The sequence below is a fragment of the Pleurodeles waltl genome, chromosome 6, assembly GCF_031143425.1.
Source record: "Pleurodeles waltl isolate 20211129_DDA chromosome 6, aPleWal1.hap1.20221129, whole genome shotgun sequence".
NCBI lineage: Eukaryota > Metazoa > Chordata > Amphibia > Caudata > Salamandridae > Pleurodeles > Pleurodeles waltl.
In genome coordinates, this window is record NC_090445.1 from 77,837,436 (window position 1) to 77,860,660 (window position 23,225).

Consider the following 23,225-nt stretch of genomic DNA (forward strand, 5'->3'; position numbering starts at 1 on the left):
GTCGTACCCCTATAAAATATTTGTGAACTGTATTTTAGCATGGGTAAATACGATGTGTAGATTTGCTCATGTGAAAATCTATTGAGCATTTGCAAGTTCATTTTCCCTCCAGCCACTTTCTTCCCAACCCTGGAAGAAGTTCTAATTCTGCCATTGTCAGGAGTAAATGTCCAACCTTTCTTATTATGGGAAAATATTAGAGAGAAGCTGGTAAAAATCTTTAAAACATGCAGGTTAGTAGGTTTGCAGACTCAAAGGCATTCCTGCCCTGAAACTATTGCTTACTGCTTCCTCCAGCCCCAGTATGCAGATCTGCAAAAGGTGGTAAAATAAGGAAATTGCTACAGTAGCGATTGAAACTCCAAGTATTCAAGCCCTACTATGGTAGTAGCCCTGGCATAATCAGAAAGGCTATTAATTGCTGCCATAATTTGTCGCCACACTACATGGCACCAAAGGGACAAGTAGATCTTTTTACAGGACAAGTAGATTTGAGAAGCAACCTGTCCCCTGGACAAGTAGATATTTTAATAAATTCCACACCCCTGAGTACATATTCAACTCTAAAATGTGCTCTTGGAGCCAGTGTTGCCACTTGGCATTCCTGGGTGTTGTTTGTTCACCACCCTTGGTGGTAAATATTTGTACTAAAAGGTTTGTGATCCACTGTCACTATGAACCTTGAACCCTACAAATATGGTTTAAAGTGGACTCTGCCCCACCAACAGGCCAGGACCTCCCACTCAAAGATGGAATAGGTTGCTTTGGCTCCCCTCAAGTCTCTAGATGCAAATGCGACCACTTCATCCTTGCCCCCTCTACGCTGAACATGCACTGCTCCTAACCCCTTTTGAATAGCATCAGTCATGATTCTCACTGTAAACCAAAACATCATCTTGGAAAGCCATCACTCTGACTATGCGCTTAACACACTTTCCACTATTCTCTGAAACGCAGTGGAAGGTAGCCCAAAAGGCATGTGTTTTAATTGAAATAGTCCTTACGGGGTGATAAACGCAGTGTAATGCCTAGAATCAGGATGTAAATTAATTTCGTGATATGTAGATATCAGATCCAATAGATTGGATATTTTTCCACTCTTGGGCATTGAAAGCATTTCTGTAATATTCGGTAAGGTATATTGATCCACCCATATTTGTTCATTTAAATCACACAAATCAACACACGTGCAGAGAACCATTAGCCTTCCTAGCCAGAACATAAGGCGCAACCCAGTCGGAAGTTTCCACTGGTTCTAATACGCTATTTTCACATAATTTGTTAAATTCCACTTTCAGTTCTGCCCTTAAGGCCAACGGAACCCTGTGGTATACAAGTCGAGCCCCTTTGTTGATCCTTATTTTATGCATCAAGCCTTTGAACATACATTTTTGAAAACCTCTGGATAAGACAACTCCCATGCTTCTTCTTACACCGTTAGGATCTGCAGATAATCTTTATTTAATACTACTTGGTCAAGATTGTTGGAGTCTAATAGGATTCCCACGTTACCTTGATCATACCATCCTAACAGGCATGTATCATCCTTCACTACATACACTGTGCCTCGCAACTTGCTCTCTTTAAAGCTTAACTCTGCTTCAAATTCTCCTAGAACTTCAATGGGTTTACCCTCCATAACCCACAGGGTGAATGGTGGAACATCTCAAAACTACCCCATGATCTTGGAACAGCTCTTTCCATTTTTTCTCACTCACAAGAGAGAATGGTGACCCAGAATCTGCCACTACTTTGATCTCCAGCCTGTTAATCTTCACTAAACGAAAGGGTCTTCCTGTTCCTTGACAAAGTTACTCTCCTTACCTTCTCCTTATGAGTATTCAAATTTGATCCAGTAATAGCAAAGACTTTGTCTTCTTCACTAGATGCCGTATTCTTGTCGCCAACATTAAGTTGCAGACTTATAGATAAGTTCTAAGTATTTTTATTTACTAACAGCAAAGACAGAAGAGATGGTATACACAGCGCCCGACCACAGCTCCAATCTCCTCTCAACTGCCAACCCTGTTCCCTAATTCCCGAACCTTTTCTCTCTGACATTCTACGCTTGTGGTAAACACACCGCGTGGCAGTGGAACATACATCTAACCCAACAGTTACCCAGTTCCAAAGTCAGCAGCTCGGGCTGTTATGCCAAATCCTCTCCCCTTCATATTAGTCTTATGTTTTGAGGGTAAGCTACGCCCGTTCAAAAATATAAGCAGAGTCAGCTTTGTGAAAAGAAAAGACAGGAAGGAAATCACAAAGATGGTGTGTTACTTTAACTTAATAAAAGACCTAATAAAGAGACCTTTAAAGAGGAAAATGAATTAAATGAGAAGGGAATTCAAATGATCTCATACAAAGAAATAGAAATGCCGCACCAAGGAGCTTTCCTCCATTGCCACGTGGGCAATGAACCAATTAGAGATGGATGGCATGTTGAACAAGGTTTAAGAAAGAATACAGGAAAAAATACAAAAGTTATCTAAAAGTATAAAAAAAAAACATAAAGAAGCACATAAAGTGTATAAGTAGTCCAATCTGAATTTTCCAAATATGAATCAAATGTATAGGGATAGGTAACTTGAGTGACAGACTAAGGAGACGGTGCCCTCCCCATATGACCTAAAAGTAATACGCTGGAATGCACACGGATTAAAACTGTTAAGGAAAACAGGAAAATTAGATATTATAATAGAACAGATAAAGCGATCTGTAAGCACGAAACATGGTTTGTGTAGGGAAGAGTTAAAGTTTGAGAATTGTTTTACAAATCACCTCAGTGGCTGAAGTATACAGATAGCAAAAACATTGTGACGGCTACTAGCAACACATGAATGGGTGCAACTGTGCAAAGTTGATTTATACAAAAATTCAATTCTGCGGACATTGACTAATTGCGGTTAATATCTATGTGCAAAAGGTAGACATTATGTACAGTAAACACCAGCAGATAAACTTCATAGAGGACACTGAGAATTGCATGTTATGTTTACTCGAAGGGATTATTAAAAATTATGAATGAGCTTAAAGCAAAAATTAAGCCGAACAGTGAGAAGAATCATGGATATGAGTTGGTCAATGTATATAATATACCCAATGCAATTTTCCCTGATGAAACAAGTTACAAGGTTGATAAGGAGTGGTCCAATATGATGTATAATTTAGGCCTAACTTGTTTAAATGACCGGTTTTTGAGAGATGTTCCTGCCCACCAAACATTCTACACTGGATCACAGAAGTGTCCAATTGTTTATGTATTTATCCCAGTCTGGTATATCTATATAATTGAGGATTTAGGGGTGCTAAGTGTAAACAGCAGTGATCATTTTCCCTTGGAAACTCATTGTCAGTTGAAATCTTTTGTAAGAAACAATGCAGCGATGGTGATCACAGATATTCCTCACCCAAAACAATTAAAAACTAGGTTAGAAGAGAAGGAAATGAAATGGGCATTCTAATGAAAATTCAACTAGATCCCTCTGAAATTCCACAAGTGCCAGAATACTAGGAGGTGTTAAACTGGTATTCTGAGATATTAAAGAAATGTATCCATTGTATAAAATTGGAACAACATAAAAGTAGGAAGAAGGGAATCTAAGGTGGGAAGCAACTCCAATTAGAATCGGTGGTTTGATGTAGAATGCCAGAATTTGAAACAGCCTGCAAGGAAAAGGAAAGATGGTGTGATATTACAGATAGTACAGCAGAAATATAAATGTTTTTTCTCTTTTATATTTTTTATTGGGACATCAAAGAATACGAACAATAGAAGACACAAAACATCAGAAAGTGCAACGTGTGTCAGTTAAATACATGTAAATATGTCAAATCATTGAGACATAATCCATTAAATAATACACTATAAAATTGTAGGTTCATGGCCGACAATGACATTCACACTTTTACAGGTTCTCAAGTATGATTTAATCTAGTTTGATGCCTATCATTATCTGAGATAGACATTTCAAGTGAACAAACATTTATTAATTCTTGTAGCCAAATCTTAGGGTCAAGCACCCTAGTTAACAGCCAACGTCGGGCAAAACCCAGTCCAGCAAAGGAGATGGCAAAAAAAGATATCTTGGCTACTGCAGGTGGAATCCGAGGGGAGTGCCAAGTATTATATTATCCGCTTGTGGTCCCATCAACAATCAATGAGAAATACACTATTTAGGTTCTGAAAGATATATATTCAATACCCACATATACAAATACAAGTAGCAAAATGTGGACAGCACCTGCTCAATTAGCCCCACATCGGAAGCACTGACTATCCTGCCTTATTGTCATTCTGTGTAGTCGATACGGTGTATAGTACAGATCGTTCAGAAACTTAAAATGATTACTCTTAACTTGAGACGCATTCAAGACTGTCTGTGTTAGAATGAATATAACTGCTTTCAATATCTTTAGGTGTCACCTTAATCCCAAAGCAAGCATTTCTCAGCCCCAAGTGGAAATACGTCCGTTCTCCCCTCAAATTCAGCTGCAAAGATCACTTTATAGGATTGACTTATATTCCCCTAACAAGAAAGATCCATCAAGAAAATTATTCTGAGAACAGTTAATCTCTACCGAATCCAAGCCTGGAAAAAAATTCCGAAGATGAAGATATCTAGGAAAAAAAAAAACCTGACTGGGAAGAGGTAGCTGCTGTTGTAGTGCCTTGAAAGGAACGCAAGGTAGTATTCACAAAAAGTTGTCCTAATGTGTGCAGTACTATGTTCCTCCAACAACTGAGCAAGCTATGATGAATAGATAAGGGAACGTTTAGAGTTATTTCCAAATAACATATATTGGTTGTAAGGGGCAATACCAGGGAATAGTTTTCTTTTTTTTTTTTTTTTTTTTTTAAAACAGGCACATATTTGATGATGGACCCGTAAGGTCTTGAATTTTGTCCTCTTGAAATGCACCATAGCAATAAAACCTGTGTGTGGTTTGAGGTCCGCCCCCAAGGGAGATAATCAGAGGAAATTGATCTCAATGGCCACATTACCCTACCAAGGACCATAGAAAGATGAAAATCAAAAGTTGCTAAATCTTAATACGTATAACAGGTGAGGGCATTCCACCTTTATCCCAAGCAAGTTGGCGATACTGTATCTTATATTGCTTCTTTTTGTAGTTCCATATTAACTTTTGCCAGAAGGATTCAATTTTATTTAAAAAAGAACTTTAGGGAGATATAATGGCCTACATCTGAAAAGATACAAATACAGGGGTAAAATAATCATTTTAATAAGATTACACATCCCAATAAGCCGCAGATGCAATTGATTCTATTTATTAAAAGTCTCAATAGATTGATTATAAACTTTACCAAAATTTAGATTGATAATTTGCTCCAGCCGTATAGTCAGTTCAACATCCAAGTAGTTTGCAGACTGAGACTTCCTCTTATCAGAATCAAGTGCAGGGACGTTTGAAATAACCAGCTTGTATCCAGACACCCTGTCGAACCCTGTCGCCAATGACTCAAGGCAGCCACTGGGGAAGAAGTCAAAATGGCGACATTGTCGGCATACGCTAAAACTAAGTTCAAAGCAATGGAGAAACAGGCGATAATTTGTCTGAAGACTATATATTTAACAGTTCCTTTGCTTTAGTGGCATCTTGAAAAAAATGGGTGTCCCTCAAAGCTGATTTTCAGGTTGGCAGGCTCCACCGACTTTCTGAAAAGCAGGAATAGGATCAGAAAGTTGCCAGCAATGCACAAAAGCTTCCTGAAAGAAGTCAGATTGAACGAAGAACTCTACCCTGCAAGCTCTGACAGGGAAGCAGGCATGGGCCAGCTGAAAAAAACGAAAAACAAATCGCCTGTCGCAAGATCAAGCTCCCAATGTAGATTAAGGTAGCCCGAGGATAAAGGTCTGCTCCCCCGTTCCGAGGTTGCCAAAAAGGGAAACAATGTGCCTTTTAGATCATGGAGTACATATCCCAGCCGTTTAAGGCCAGAAAAACTTCTCTGAAAAGATGACCAATACAGCCTATTGGATTGTCCACCTCGCTGCCCTAAGTGATACCCAGAACCCTGAGGTTATTCCTCGGGGATTGATTTGTCAGGTCTTCCAATTTAGAGGTGAGGCTATCCTGCTCGAGCTCATGCTTTTGAGTGGCAGTTTTATTATCTTTTACAGTTTTTTTCAGGGAGACCTAACATGCTTTCGAGTCCCTCAAACATGTATGAAGAAAATACATGTTTTTGGACAATTTTCTCAGTACCACTTATATCTTTAAGTGCTCTGTTTTTAGTGAAATGGAATCCTTTTTATATTCCTCTCTGTGGAGCTAAAGAAGATCATAGATGATGGCTAAAGTAGGGATATTAGCTGGGGTTGCTTTCTCTATCTCTGTTGCCATCACTTCTGTTAATTTAGGCCCAACAGATACAGTTCACCCAAACTTAAGAGTTTTAGAGAGGGGGAGCAAGGGAGCCTCCTGTGATGGAGGGATAGAATTTGTGGGAGTGAGTTCAAGCCCCACGGGGTCCCATAACATTTCTTCTGTTGATTTTGACACTACAGAATGGAGCGATTTCTGAGTTTGTGAGGAGTCAGCGACTTCCATGTCCTCGCGGTTGCCCCTGCTACAACCTTCCTCAATTAAGATATTCAAAGAGGAATCTATACCCCTGGGAGCTGCTATCGTTGGGTCAAAAAGATTTGCCATAGGCAGCCTTAAGTGCAGCTGTAAATGAGGCGTAAATTGAATCTTCCCAGAGGGGCTCTTCCCCCTGGTCTCCCTAATGATTCTCTTGTCACTTCAATAGTGTCTTCGGCTTTCCTGTAGCTCACAAGCTTTTCAGAGTAGGTAGCAGTTCTCTCAATATTTTTAGCTTTTTAGATTGACGGAGATTCTTATGGTTGTTACGATCAGTCTGACTACCCGTAGTATCAATTACAAGGTCACCGTTAAAAATTAATGGATTAGATACTAAGGTAATTACATTGTTTGCAATCAAGCAAGGCAAATGTGGGCCCCTTGTGTCAAGGGCTGCTGGGATGCCAAAAGAGCTTTTTTGGTGCCCCCCCCAGTCTTTCCTCCACACACTCAATTTCACTATTGCCCTGTAGGAAAGTATCCTCTTTTTTGGCATAGCCACACCCATTTTCTGCCTGTTGTCAGTGTATTTGACTGTGTTCACTGGGATCCTACTAACCAGGGCCCCAATGATTATGCTCTCTCCCTTCTAACTTGGTAACTTGTACCATTTTCACCCCACATTTGGCCTACTGGTGCCCCCATGTAAGTCCCTAGTATATGGTACACAGGTACTCAGGGCACTGGGGTACCAGAGGATCCCCCATGGGCTGCAGCATGTATTATGCCACCCATGAGGATCCCATGCAAAGTGTTCTGCAGGCCTGCCATTGCTGCCTGCGTGAAAGGGTTCATGCACCCTTTTTCACAAGAGGTCACTGCACCAGGTCACTGTAAGTCACCGGTATGGCAGGCACTCCTAGCCCAGAGGGAAGGGTGGAAGTACCTGTGTGTGAGGGCACTCCTGCACTAGCAGAGGTGCCCTCACAAACTCCAGTGCCATTTTCATGGACTTCGTGAGTGAGGGAACACTATTTTATGTATGTACTGGACATAGGTCACTACCTATGTGCAGCTACATAATGGTAACTCTGAACCGAGGCACGTTTGGTATCAAACATTTCAGAATCATACCCCCAATACAGTTGCCAGTATTGGAAGTATGATTCCACGCACTCTGGGGGCTCCTTAGAGGACCCTCAGCATTGCTCCTAGCAGTCTTTCAGTGATTTCCATGCAGGCCAAGCTGCTGTAACCCCTCAGACAGGTTTCTTCAAGTCCAGGAAGGCAGAACAAAGGATTTCCTTTGGGAGAGGGGTTATGCCATCTTGAATCCAAGGTTGTCAGGGACCTCTGGGACCATCTGAGTGGCCAAGCCAGGAAGATTACATCAGAGCCCCCCTCCTATTTAGGGTCTCTCTCTCTTGGGTGGGCCCTCCGAATAGTCTTGCAAGATACCAGCAGGACTCCTCTTCAATCTTACTTCGACTTCTAGCCACTGGAACTGCAAATGGACCCTCAAGGAACCGACAATGTGCATCCACGAAGAAGACTCTTCCTGCAACATTGTTTCCACGGCTCCTTCCAGCTTCTGCAACATATCCCCGGCTGTGCATCCTTTGAGGGCGGCAAGTATTCAGTCTGCACAAGAAGGAAGAAGGAATCTCCCTTGGAGTGAAGGAGTCACCCCCCCTGCATCCACAGGCACCTACTGCAACAATGACCGGCTGAGTGGGTCTTCTCTCATTCTGAGCTGCGTAGATCTTGCATCATGGGAGGTGGTTTGGAGTAGTCCTCTTGGTCCTCTCTGCCAGCTGTGCAACTTTGGTGGAGGTAAGCCCTTGCCTTCCCACGCAGGACAGTACCTCTGTGCACTGCGTCTCTTGCAGCTGCCAAGGCCTGTTTGCATCTCCTGAAAGGGATCTTCAGGCTACGTGTAGCTCCAGCCCCCAGCACTCCTTCCTGTAATGCACAGCCCTCTGCGTGGGTCCTGCTGCTTCAGTCGTGTTGATTGGGCTCCTCTGTGAGTCCTGTGTCCCCATCTTGTAGCAATGCTGTGGGTGCTGCCTTTGCTCCTGTGGGCTCTCGGTGTAGCTGAGGGTTCCCTCTGACTCCACCTCGTGGGTTGAGTCCTCCTGGACCTTGCTTGTCACCAGCAGCTCCACTTTTTGACAACCACGAACTTTGCCAAGGCTTGTTGACGGATTTCCTGCACCAATACTCAACTGCTATTCTTCCAGCGTGGGACGTCTGCATCCCTCGCAAACTCTTCGCCGACTCCCGGGCTGCAGTGCTGACCTTCTTCACATAACCGTCGACCAACTCCTGCATCCACAGCTGGGTGGGTAGTAGCTTCTACTCCTCCTGGACTCTTCTATGACTTCTGGACTTGGTCCCCTTCTTCCACAGGTCTTCCTCTTCAGGAATCCAGCGCTGGTTTCTTGTAGTCTTGTCTGGGTGTTGCATTTTCTTCTTTTCCTTTCTTTTGGGTGGTTTGGGGAAAATCCACTAACTTACTCCTTTTCTCCTGGTCGCTAGGGCCATTGTGGTACTTACCTTTGTTGACCCCATAAGATGTCAAGCGACCCTATAAAAATCATCCCACTATATGGAACTGGGTTTTTGTTGCAGTACCCCTCCACCCCGACACATTTTGCCTGCTATTTGATTCAACTTTGACTGAAGTGCACTGGGTCCCTGCAAACCCGGTCCCAGTACCAGTGTACTTTCTCCCTAAAGTGCAGAGTTGTATCTCCAACTGGCAAAACCTGTAGCACTCTCTGTAAGTCCCTAGTAATTGACACCCCTCGTGCCTAGAGTAGAAGCTGGCCTGGTGTGTGGTGGACTGTGTTTGCACTTTATACCAAGCCCAGGCAACACGTACTAGTTAGTGAGATAGTGTCTAGAATGCCAGGGCTCTCTAGTGGTAGCTGTGGTGAACAGCCAAGACTTATCTAGGAGGAGTATAAAGCACTTGCAATACCACAGTAGTCATACAATTACTTATCTAACATGAAAGGAACCACACAGTGTTGCAAAAATAAAGGTACTTTATTACAGTAACACTGACCTAGATTACTTATAAGCAGTCCCCCAACTGGAGGTAAATATACACTATATGTACACAGTAAGTATTAAAAATTAGCATAGAAGAATAATGAGCATTGGCAAGCAAGAAATAGAAAATAGTTCTGGCCCTTTAGGGGGGCCAAACCATATACCAAAATAGTGGAATGCAAAATGAAGTCCCCCACCCAAGGATGTGGAATTGTCAGAAGAGAGCAGGGAGAACTTGGGATCCCAAAAAGTGAGTACCTAGATAACTGTGAGAAAGTAGCCTCTTTCTAGCCTTGTTACCCCCACTTTTGGCCTGTTTGTGAGTGTATGTCAGGGTGTTTTCACTGTCTCACTGGGATCCTGCTAGCCAGGGCCCAGTGCTCCTAGTGAAAACCCTATGTTTTCAGTGTGTTTGTTATGTGTCACTGGGACCCTGCTAGTCAGGACCCCAGTGCTCATAAGTTTGTGGCCTATATGTATGTGTTCCCTGTGTGGTGCCTAACTGTCTCACTGAGGCTCTGCTAATCAGAACCTCAGTGGTTATGCTCTCTCATTTCTTTCAAATTGTCACTAACAGGCTAGTGACCAATTTTACCAATTTACATTGGCTTACTGGAACACCCTTATAATTCCCTAGTATATGGTACTGAGGTACCCAGGGTATTGGGGTTCCAGGAGATCCCTATGGGCTGCAGCATTTCTTTTGCCACCCATAGGGAGCTCTGACAATTCTTACACAGGCCTGCCACTGCAGCCTGAGTGAAATAACGTCCACGTTATTTCACAGCCATTTTACACTGCACTTAAGTAACTTATAAGTCACCTATATGTCTAACCTTTACCTGGTAAAGGTTAGGTGCAAAGTTACTAAGTGTGAGGGCACCCTGGCACTAGCCAAGGTGCCCCCACATTGTTCAGAGCCAATTCCCTGAACTTTGTGAGTGCGGGGACACCATTACACGCGTGCACTACATATAGGTCACTACCTATATGTAGCTTCACAATGGTAACTCCGAATATGGCCATGTAACATGTCTAAGATCATGGAATTGCCCCCTCTATGCCATCCTGGCATTATTGGTACAATTCCATGATCCCAGGGGTCTGTAGCACAGACCCTGGTACTGCCAAACTGCCTTTTCTGGGGTTTCACTGCAGCTGCTGCTGCTGCCAACCCCTCAGACAGGTTTCTGCCCCCCTGGGGTCAAGCCAGGCTTGTCCCAGGATGGCAGAACAAAGGACTTCCTCTGAGAGAGGGTGTTACACCCTCTCCCTTTGGAAAATGGTGTGAAGGCAGGGGAGGAGTAGCCTCCCCCAGCCTCTGGAAATGCTTTCTTGGGCCCAGATGTGCCCAATTCTGCATAAGCCAGTCTACACCGGTTCAGGGACCCCTTAGCCCCTGCTCTGGCGCAAAACTGGACAAAGGAAAGGGGAGTGACCACTCCCCTGACCTGCACCTCCCCTGGGAGGTGTCCAGAGCTCCTCCAGTGTGCTCCAGACCTCTGCCATCTTGGAAACAGAGGTGCTGCCAGCACACTGGACTGCTCTGAGTGGCCAGTGCCACCAGGTGACGTCAGAGACTCCTTCTGATAGGCTCCTTCAGGTGTTGCTAGCCTATCCTCTCTCCTAGGTAGCCAAACCCTCTTTTCTGGCTATTTAGGGTCTCTGTCTCTGGGGAAACTTTAGATAACGAATGCAAGAGCTCATCAGAGTTCCTCTGCATCTCTCTCTTCACCTTCTGCAAAGGAATCAACTGCTGACCGCGCTGGAAGCCTGCAAAACTGCAACATAGTAGCTAAGACGACTACTGCAACTCTGTAACGCTGATCCTGCCGCCTTCTCGACTGTTTTCCTGCTTGTGTATGCTGTGGGGGTAGTCTGCCTCCTCTCTGCACCAGAAGCTCCGAAGAAATCTCCCGTGGGTCGACGGAATCTTCCCCCTGCAACCGCAGGCACCAAAAAGCTGCATTACCGGTCCCTTGGGTCTCCTCTCAGCACGACGAGCGAGGTCCCTCGAATCCAGCAACTCTGTCCAAGTGACCCCCACAGTCCAGTGACTCTTCAGTCCAAGTTTGGTGGAGGTAAGTCCTTGCCTCACCTCGCTGGGCTGCATTGCTGGGAACCGCGACTTTTGCAGCTACTCCGGCCCCTGTGCACTTCCGGCGGAAATCCTTTGTGCACAGCCAAGCCTGGGTCCACGGCACTATAACCTGCATTGCACGACTTTCTAAGTTGTTCTCCGGCGACGTGGGACTCCTTTGTGCAACTTCGGCGAGCACCGTTTAACGCATCCTCGTAGTGCCTGTTTCTGGCATTTCTCCGGGTGCTACCTGCTTCAGAGAGGGCTCCTTGTCTTGCTCAACGTCCCCTCTCTCTCCTGGTCCAATTTGCGACCTCCTGGTCCCTCCTGGGCCTCAGCAGCGTCCGAAAACGCTAACCGCACGATTTGCAGCTAGCAAGGCTTGTTGGCGTTCTTTCGGCGGGAAAACACTTCTGCACGACTCTCCACAGCGAGAGAGATCCGTCCACCAAAGGGGAAGTCTCTAGCCCTTTTCGTTCTTGCAGAAACCGCAGCTTCTTCTGTCCAGTAGAAGCTTCTTTGCACCCGCAGCTGGCATTTCCTGGGCATTTGCCCATCTCCGACTTGCTTGTGACTTTTGGACTTGGTCCCCTTGTTCCACAGGTACCCTAGATTGGAAATCCACAGTTGTTGCATTGTTGGTTGGTGTCTTTCCTGCATTATTCCTCTATCACGACTCTTTGTCTTTTGGGGAACTTCAGTGCACTTTGCACTCACTTTTCAGGGTCCTGGGGAGGGCTATTTTTCTAACTCTCACTATTTTCTAATAGTCCCAGCGACCCTCTACAAGGTCACATAGGTTTGGGGTCCATTCGTGGTTCACATTCCACTTTTGGAGTATATGGTTTGTGTTGCCCCTATCCCTATGTGTCCCCATTGCATCCTATTGTAACTATACATTGTTTGCACTGTTTTCTAAGACTATACTGCATATTTTTGGTATTGTGTACATATAACTTGTGTATAATTGCTATCCTCATACTGAGGGTACTCACTGAGATACTTTGGCATATTGTCATAAAAATAAAGTACCTTTATTTTTAGTATATCTGTGTATTGTGTTTTCTTATGATATTGTGCAAGTGACACTTGTGGTACTGTAGTAGCTTCACACGTCTCCTAGTTCAGCCTAAGCTGCTCTGCTAAGCTACCATTATCTATCAGCCCAAGCTGCTAGACACCCTATACACTAATAAGGGATAACTGGGCCTGGTGCAAGGTGCAAGTACCCCTTGGTACTCACTACAAGCCAGTCCAGCCTCCTACAATAACCTCCAGCGACCAGGAGAGCAGAGGTAAGTTACCTGGTCTTCCCAAAGACTAACAAGAGCACTTGGAAAATGAACTTTACAAGAAAAGGACCAGTCCAGTGGAACCCATTGGTGGATTCCGGTAGAAGAGGACCTGCTAAGGAAGGGGACAAAGTCCAGTCCACGCAAGATGTCCAGGTGAGGCAGGAGCCACTGCCCAACCTTCTGTGGATGAAGATCCAGATTGACGATGGATAATGAAGGCCACCTGTAGAGCCCAGGAGCTCAAGGAGTCCTTGAAGTCGTGCAGAAGCTGCCCCACATTGGTCGCTGGGTCACAGTCGGCTCAGTGGTCAGGAGGCCCACCAACAAGTCTTGGCAAACGCAAATCTGGGCAGAAGAGGATTCGCAGAGAAGAAGAGGACCAGCAAGGTCCACGGGACTCGACCCTTGAATGGGAGTCTGGGCTGACCCTCAGCAGTCAGAAGAGCCAGCAGAAGCAGTTGTAATCCCCACAGGCAACCTACTGGCAGCAGGCACAGTAAGTTGTAGTGAGGCCCAGTCAGCCCACCTGAAGAGGAGTCCCATGTCGCTGGTGCAGCAGAGGAGAGACTGTCCATGCACGGATGAAGTGCTGGAGGCTGGGGCTACTTTGAGCCTGAAGATCCTTCGGAGCAGGAGTCAATAAGCCTTGTCTGCTGCAAGAGTCGTGGTACACAGGGATTCTGTCCTGCAAGGAGAAGCAAGGGCTCACCATCTCCCAAGCTGGACAGAAGGCAGAGATGACCATGAGGATCACTCAGAACCACCACCTGTGTTGGTTGATCTATGCAGTTCCTGTGGAGAGCAGATGCCAGCAGCTGGAGGTCGTTGCCTTAGGTGCCTGGTGATGCAGGGGAGTGACTATTTCACTCCAAGGGAGGTTCCTTCTTCTTCTTTGGTGCAGCTTTAGTCTTGCTGACCCCAGAGAATGCACAGCCGTGGAAATGTTCCAATTGCTGGAAGGAGCCGGAGAAACAATGCTGCAAGGCAAGGTTGTCTCAGGAGTTGCAGGCTTGTTTGGTTCCTGTAAAGTCCAGCAGCAGTTCCGGTGGCCAGGAGCAATAGAAGTAGTTGCAGAGAAGTCCTAGTGGAGTCTTGCACGCCGAATGTGGGACCCACCCGCAAGGGCGTCCCAAAATAGCCCTAACACGGGGCTGCAGGGTGACTGTCAAAGGAGTCACTGACGTCAGACACCTGTCCAGGCTAACCAGATGCTCCTAGGGGCCTCTGTCCATCTTGTTTCCAAGATGGCAGAATCAAGTGGCCACCTGGAGTAGCTCTGTGTGCCACCCCTGTGGTGGTGATGGACAGGGGAGTCATCACTCCCCTTTCTTTTGTGTGGTTTCCCGCCAGGTTAGGGACCCGGGGGTCCCTGGACTGGTGCAAACTGGATTATACAAGGAGGGCACCAAAAGTGCCTTTCAAAGCAAGCCGGTGGGTATGGGGAGGTTACCCCTCCCCAGCCTTGTAACACCTATTTCCAAGAGAGGGAGTGTTGCATCCCCTATCCCACAGGTAATCCTTTGTTCTGCCTTCCCCTGCTTGAGCTGGTCAAGCAGCAGGAGGGCAGAATCCTGTCTGAGGGGCTGCAGCAGTGTGGGCAGCCCGAAACTCCTGGAAGACTGGTAGGAGCAATACTGGGGGGTACTCTAAGAAGCCCCCGAGTGTGTGGAATCATGTCAATAGTGGCATTAGTATTGAGGTATGTTTTCAACAATTGATACCAAACATGCCTAGATTCAGTTACCATTATGTAGCTGAACCACAGGTAGTGATCTGTGGCCAGTAGATGCACTTACTAACTCCAGTGCATTAGAACTAGGGTTCGTAGGGGCACCTCTGCTCATGCAGGGGATTCCCTCATACACAAGAACCTGCACCGTGCCCTTAAGTCTGAAAGGGCCTACCACTGCGGTGTCTTACAGCGACCTGGTGTAGTGACCAGCAGTGAAAGGGTATATGCACTTATTCATGCAGGCTGCAATGGCAGGTCTGCAGACACAGTTTGCCTGGGCTCCCATGGGTGGCGTAATACATGCTGCAGCCCATTGGGGACCCCTGGTGTATCAATGCCCTTGGTACCTAAGTAGCATATACTAGGAACTTACAGGGGTATACCAGTATGCAAATTGTGATGGGTAAAGGGTACCAAAGCAACCAACTTTAGAGGAGAGAGCACAATCACTGGGGTGCTGGTTAGCAGGATCCCAGTCAAAATAGTCTAATCACACTGATAACCAAGCAAATGGTGGGAGTAACCATGCCAAAAAAAGAGTGACGTTCCTACACTTAATGCCTGGGGTACTAAAGGAGGTCCCTAAGGGACCCCTCACCAAGCACATGACAGGCTGCCATTGCAGGCTGCATCTCTTGGTGCAGACAAAAGTGAAAACACGACATGGCACACAGCCTGTGTGCCATGTCCCCTAACACAGCATGAAAGATATTTGTAAGTCACCCCTGTAGCAGGCCTTACAGCCCTAAAGCAGGGTGCATTGTATTGCATGTGAGGGCATATCTGCACAAGCATATATACCCCTGCTATATCTCTGTCAATTCTCAGACATAGTAAGTGACGAGGAAAGCCATTTTAAATACACAGCTGTGCACAGGTCAGTACGAGTTCCGAAGCTACACAATGGTCTCCCATAGGGGGAGGATTTATTTGTGCGGTTTAGTCGAACATATGGAAATTCTAGTACGTACATTGTGGCACACTCGCGAGGGATTCCATTAAGTTGGACCTGGACTGTGACGTTGTTACTCTATTGATTTTGATGGAATTTTGTTACATTACGATGTTTCTACATTTGAGCCCTGAAGAAGTCGTTTGGGATTATGGTCCTGTGACGAAACACGTGTTGGCTTGATTGCATTTCAAAGCTTGTTTGTGTCTCAGACCATTTATGTGAAGCCTCAATGATTGGACACTTTGGGATTTCATCCTCAGGAGAAGAAAATGTTTTCAACAATAAAACTTTGAAGAACCCAATCATAAATTCATGGACTGACTGTATTGCCTAAATCCGATTGTGAAACTACTGTATTACGTTATTTGCTATATATGTAAATGTTCTTGTTGTAACCTTTTTTGAGTGCCTCACACAGGTAATTCCCGTGTGAAAAGAAAACTGGAGACTGAACATAGAGAAGTGAGTGTGTGTGTTTTGCACTATGATTATTTGGGTGTGCGCTTTGAGAAACAACATAAATGTAAAGAGTCGATAAAGAAAGAATTTCAAGTGTCCTGCCCGGTGTCAAACAGAAGGTGGGCTGTCAATCTATAAGCATAATACTTAATGTCTACAATCAGAAAGTGCTGGCCGCCCCCTGTGTGGAGCTGATCTTTAGGGCTATGATAACCTTAGAGAGATGCTAGTAATAGAAAACAACATGATAAGGTCTGTGCTAAGGCTGGGCCAAGTACCACCACTAGTGGCACTTAATTATGAGCTAGGCATTAAGTCCAGTCTTGTACTGGCTAAGAATGCACAGAAACCCAAATGCAGAAAACTTAAAACCTGTGTTAGAATTGAGATCTCATGGAGGGGCTCAGTCAAGGAGGCTGTCTGCAATAGATATAGAAAAATAATAATATTACTGCAGCTTGGGCATCTTTGGGAGATTAGTTGGATCAAATAGTGCAGAACTAGCGGGATATCGTTTTCACTCTCAAAAGTCAGAGGAGAGGAAAAACCCACCCAGGTAAGCCTGATAGGAAGTCATCTTGCATTTAAGAATGTTGCAGGGTTTGAAAACTATCTAGATGATATATAACCAGGACTGAAACATAAAGTTTATCTTAAGTTTAGGCTAGGGCTATTCCCCATCAAGGAGTACCTGGTCAGGGGCGGTATCTTTGAGCAAGGGGATGAATCTTTTGATTGTACCTTTCATGTTAAAGACAGCATTGTGCACTTTATGTTACTGCGTACAAACATGATCTCAGCTCATAAGCGTTGGCTTCTTCCCTTGTTCTCTAATCACAATATTAAATCAAAATTGGATGTTCTAGCACTTCGTTATAGGGCGGATGAGGAAACAATATTTTGCTCTGTGTCTTCCTATATGTGGGCTGTGTGGCAACTAGTTAAATATAACAGACCTGGAAGTAGACCAAATATAGTATTATCATGGAGTTCTCCAAACATATTATTGTGCTTATGTTAGTATATATTTGACCAAAATGAAACAATATAGGGCCGAAAACTGTTGATCGTTGTCCCTGATTAAGCACTATGTGTGGCAGGGCGCATTAACAATTTGCTAAGGGTGGTGTCACTTCGGATGGGAGGTAAACACTACGCAACCGCTACCCAGGAAAAAGTAAGATCAGGACCTTCCTGTTTGAGCATGTCACTTTTTAAAGTTTTTATCTTCGTTTGTTACGTGATAAGTATAATTGTGTAAATGTAAGTTTTATTGTACTTGCGCATACATAATTATTTATATTGTATGGCATTGCGGAAAGAAATGAATTGATTGAATTTTACTATCTTGGGTGCCCTGAAATTGTGCAAACTGTCACATGATTGTGATGTTTAATAGAGAGCGTTTATTCTGGCATGTGGCAGCGATGGCAACTCCAGCCAGTAGTGCAAGCGGCGGTGACCTCCGGAGCAACGTTTTGGGTTCTAGCACTTGTTTAGTTCTAAATTAAGCACTGACTGTCATTAAGTGCCTGTTGTCAAATGATTTCCGTTTTACTTAGCACCCACTTCAAATGCTCAATCCTTAAATGGGACCAATGCAGAAAGCCACTGAGCAAATGAGTATGGAGAAACCTTCCTCCCACTCCAGAGCTAGAGGGGATTCCTTGACGAAGTGGCAGCTAGACAGACAGCTTAGCAGAACACCGTATAGTCAGTCAGTACCTGGGGGTCGCCTTTGATGATTTGCTCCGGATGGTGCTGTGGTAGAGTTACTGATGCAAGTCGAGTCAGGCGCAGATGTAGAGACAGATAGACTTTGGCCAGGATGCACACCCTTGGGACCATCTGGGAAACCTGCAAGATATGTTACAGTAAATCTAAGTGAGAAGAAACTGACCTTGTGCAGTAGCCCAGAGCTAAGTGTGGAACCTGCTACTGTCCCATGCAAAAATCTTGCAGAATTAACAATTGTGCTCAAAACATCAACATTTTTTTGTTGATTGCTTACATTTCATTTGTAATTCTTTTGTTAAATCCCCCCAACAATTTTATTTTATCTCTGGAGGAACATTTGCGAGTAAAGACGATAAGGACAACAATTCCGATAAGAGGACCCAGAGATATGAATTTTTGAAGATTTAACTGAAAATAGAGCCAAAAAGCATAAAGCGCCAATGAGAGTCTATGGAAGTAGTAAAAATTGACCTAGGTACGATTTGAGGTCAACTGATCAAAAAGTTAAAAAAAAGATTTCTAAATCCCATTGCTAAAAGGAACTTTGCAGCATTTTGAGAAAGAAAATCCTCCTTGAGTAAGCCACCGCTACAACTGTAGCAGCCGCTGTGGAACCCAAGGCCACATGCTTGAAGCAGGTTCTTTGGAGAGTTCTTGCTGAAAAATGTTTAACTCCCAAAGCAGAACAGAACGTAATCGTTTTTTCAGAGGTGCTGGGAGCCTTGACCGTGGCAATGCTTAAATTCAATCCGATGCAGTAGAACTGCAGGTTGGATACTTTTTTCCCCCACAGGTGCCTCTGAAGCTAAGGAGAAGACGTTTTTCAAAGCTTCAAAACAAAGTTCCTTCTGGTGTCCAAGCAACCACAGGAGTGCACTTGTATGGCCTCTAGCAGCTCAGGGGAGGGCAGTTGGAGACTATCAAGGTGTGAGGTTTGCATGACAGCTAACTACCTCCAGCTGAACTCTGGTAAGACTGAGATTCTGCTTTTTAAAAAAGCTCACACTTTTTTGTCTAATTAATGGTGGCCCATGGAACTGGGGTCGACCCCTATCCCCCCAAAAAAAATTGTCAAAAATCTTGGCACCCTAACCAATGAGAATTTGTCCATGAGAGAACATGTGAACTCAATCTATGGATCATGATTTGACCTGATGAGTATGCTTAGGAAAGCCTTCCAATGACTACCTTTGCCCTAATGATTGCAATGAATGAGGGCCTTTTTGCCAAGCTTCAGGTTAAACAGAACATAGCTGCCCGCTTGGTCTGCAACCTACCATTTCACTCTACTAGGCTAAGATCTTTGCACTGGCTTCCCATAAGAATACGTGCCCTCTTTAAGTTTCTATGTGTGGTCCAGAAGTCTTTACATGGATGTGGCCCATGCTATTTGCTAAAACAAGCTGCAGCTCTTCATCCCAACCTGCAATCTTAGGTCTAGTGAGCAACTGCTACTACGCCCCTGGGGCATTTTAACGGCAGCCAGGTATGGGGGCAGCTCTTTTTCCATTGTTGCCCCCCAACACTGGAATCAGTTACCATTACATTTACGATCCTCCTCTGACCTAGTCGCATTTAAAAAATCCTTGACATGGCTTTTTACCATTTAAGTTCTGTTAATTTTAACTTCTGACCTGTGTGGATGCTCCAGCGCGAGAGACCCTCTCAGGTTGATTTGTGCGCTCAATACATTGAAATAATAAAGGTAAACAAGTGCCAACAGAGGACTTATTCAGTAAAAACTTATCATCAAGTTAATGTTATTTGTAGGATGCTCAAAGCATAACAGCAAAACAAATGATAGCAGTCAAAAATAAATGAACAAGTCACTCATATGAATTGAGGAAGCAGGTGTATAAATACATTCAATCTTATATTTTAAAGGCTAAGAAAATATCCAAATCCAATTATGAGGGGTACACAAACTAAAACCTTCAACCAAACATGGACAAGGCAACAGTCTTATAATCAAACCTAACCAGTAGCAATGTAGTTTTCAATCTAGTCACCAGGGGCGTGTTCCATTTCTAAAGTCACACATGTCCCTGTCTAAAATATGGTGCATACCACCTTGTGGACAGGAAGGCGTGCCTAAGCATGCTATTTAATATCAGGTTTTCCTACCTGTCAAAAGGGTGATTTTGAGAGGTCTGGGCAGCAGGGCTCAAGCTGCTGCTGTCCTTCTACACCGAGTAGTCCTGAAGCCATGTTTCCATTATCAGTGTGGTGGATGGCACAATAAGTGCTTCAGTCCACATATGGCATTTAACTTCCATGCCTGGGGGTATTTCTGCAACATGTACTATGGACTTATAGGAAAGTTAAATATGCCAATCAGGTTTAAGCCAATTTCGACATGTATTAGCAGTCAGAGTACATAGACTGGACACTGGATAGCACAGCCCCAGTGTTACAGTTCAGGATTTCCAACAAGTGAGTCCAAAACAATGAACAACTGGGGAAGACCATCCAAAAGGGTGTCACTTAGCATAAATCTCTGTACCAATGTCTTATTGTCATAGGAGCACCTAGTCCACCTACTGTGTTTCAGCAGCAAAAGTTCAATATTACTTTTCTACAGCCAAAATATGCCTATTTTCCAACCAAAAAAGAATAATACCTATAGAACCACTGATTAATGCTTTTTGTGTGTCTCCGTTTGCATTATTTTTTCAAGTTATATTTACATTGGTCATGTCTAAGAGAAGAATGCATCAGACCAGAACTATTCTGAACACTCAGCAGTGGGCTCTTGAGTCCATTGTTCCTTAATGGGTTAGTCAATATCTTGTTCAAGCTTCTCATACTAGCTTGAAACCGGTGCAGCACCAGCGACTTAACACCGGCATAGTCTGAGATGGCATGGTGCATGATATACACTAATCAAGGTCATCAGAGGATCCTCGAGCTGTGCTGTATCCTGGTTCACATGCACTCCTATTGGTCTGTCAGCCATGAGAGGCTTTCACATGTAGTCCTATTGGTCTGTCAGCCATGAGAGGCAATCACATGTAGTCCTATTGGTCTGTCAGTCATGAGAGGCAATCACATGTAGTCTTATTGGTCTTTCAGTCATGAGAGGCAATCACATGTAGTCCTATTGGTCTGCCAGTCATGAGAGGCAATCACATGTAGTCCTATTTGTCTGTGAGTTACGAGACTCTACTGGCAATACTTCCCATCAACAGGCAAGGTAGAGAGTTTTTAGACTATGGAGGCTGAGCAGAGCAGGGTGGTAAGACGCCCCTGAATGTTGGCCTGCAGGAGACATAGAAGCAGCTGACTGTTCTGATGTCTTGTACGTCTCAGTGGTGCTCGATGCCTAGTTTTGCAGAGTTTGAGGATTTTTTGGTCTCTGTGACTGGCCTGTGCCCAGGATCTCTGAGGAGGGCTTGTGCTGTGGGAATGGAGCTGGCCACAGAAGTATCAGGGAAGGGATCCTCGAACCAACACTTCTCTTTAGACACTATAGTGGCATCAGAAGTATCAGCACACCCTGTGTGCAAAAAACAGATATTGATCTCGAGCTTCCGCAGAGCAAAGCAGAACAGAACAGAATGGGAAATACTGACATGGAGTGAGGTTGAGAAAAGGATAGGACAACGTGAAGGCAAAGGGGAGACAGGTCTAGATAGAGTTTGCCTCAGAAAACAGAAGAGAACACCACCCGGAAGAGTTTTTATCCTGCACAAGAGAAATGCCAGTCCCAAGCAGTTTATCGAAAGTAGGCCCGAGTGGGCAGGAATAATCATTGGGGAGGAGGACATGGCGGGCTGCGTTACGGCCGCAGCTCGTTAGACGTGACGCCTGCCGCACCAGGGGGGCGTGGCACTTGCACGGAGAGATCGGCCGAATGTGCCTGACGGACGCGCCATTCTCGGAGAGCCGCCCGCGTCGGAAATTGGACGAGCCACCCGGCGGGAGACTCCGGCACTGGGGACGTGCCGCACTGGAGCTCTGCCGGGAGCGAAGAGGTTCGGCCAGGATTCCCCTTCGGGAGAATCCGGGTAACGCCAGCACTAGCAAGGCTCCCGGGAAGGTATCCCGGGAGCCTGGTAGCGCGGTTACACGCGCTTTTTCAGAAAACTTTTAAAAAGCTAGCGAGGCAGCAGCTGGTGCTGGGGCTACAAGTAAGACTCGAGAGGAGGAGAAGAGCCCCGCCCCACCCCACCCCAGTCCTCCATCAGCTTATGGCAGGTAGGGGGGCAGGGGTTGGGGATAAGGGGGGATAGAAGGGATCTGGTGGTTAGCAATAACCTAGGGAGGTTGAAGGGAAAAACCTCGGACCAGGCGAACTATTCACAGAAAAGAAAAAAAAAAGAAGGAATTGAAGGGAGAACAAAAATAAAGCATAGATTGGCACCCTCCTTAAGATCCTATTTCAGGACTAGGTCAGAGGATATTGTGCTAGTGCCGGGGCAAGGGAAAATGGATACCTTTGTGGTCAAGGATATTGGAAGTGGTACAGACTCTGGCAAGGGGGCTGAAGAAGGTTTCTCCTCCTTAGTCGCAAATTTACCCCTGCACGAGAATATACAAGTTGGAACTGACGCTGACATGATGTGTCAAGGTGGCATCTTGTCCACTCCACGACAGGAGGAATTAGGCCTAGCAGCACAAGTCGTTAGTCCCCCCCCCCAGATCAAACTGGGGCCTCTGATTTGAGGTATACCCCCTCTATGGAGGAAGTGATCCTCTCCATCTCGGAGGATATAAAGAAAGGGTTTGCAAGCTCGGAATGTAACCAAGGGGAAATTCGAGAAGCCTGCGAGGTACTGGAAAATAAATTCGATAACTTGATGGAGAGGATTCAGACATTAGAGGAGACGGTGGGGGGGGGATGAAGGAGGAGTTGAAACTCCACAAAGATGAAATCCGAGGCCTGAATGAAAAAGAGCAAGGTTTGCAAGTCAGGATAGAGCATCTGGAGAACTACTCACATAGGAATAATATAAAATTGTTAAAAGTTCCGGAAGGAGCAAATCTTAAGTCATATGTTGTCTCACTAATCAAATCTGTCTGTGAGTTGGAGGAAAGTAATGAAGAGATTGAAAGAGACATTCAGAGAGTACACCGGGATCCCTTTACGAGGCGGCCTAATAGTACAAGACCAAGAAAAATGTTGGTTAATTTCTTAACTTATCATCTAAAGGAGAACATTTTGACCAAGGCGCTAAAACAGAAAGCATTAAAGACGGATAATGTGACTTTTGAGATCAGATCTGACCTATCTAAAATTACAATGGATAGACAGTGGGAGCTGGGAAAAAGGCTAGATGAATTTAAAAAACTCGGAGCCACGGCTCAATTGAAATTCCCAGCATTCTTACGAATAATGTATAATAACAAAATGCATAATAT

The 23,225-nt window shown here is 44.9% G+C and overlaps 1 protein-coding gene across 5 annotated transcripts in view; it reads right to left on the bottom strand.

Moving 5' to 3' along the window:
• LOC138299241 (uncharacterized) overlaps positions 1-23,225 on the bottom strand; it is a 195,082-nt gene that overhangs the window by 34,997 nt on the left and 136,860 nt on the right. For 4 of the 5 annotated variants that reach the window (XM_069237371.1, XM_069237368.1, XM_069237370.1 and 1 more), the window contains one exon: positions 17,853-17,984. The exons of the other annotated variant lie outside the window; for it this stretch is intronic. In XM_069237371.1, coding sequence (XP_069093472.1) covers positions 17,853-17,984 — 132 coding nt within the window. The remainder of the gene's footprint in view (positions 1-17,852; positions 17,985-23,225) is intronic. 5 annotated transcript variants of the gene reach the window in all.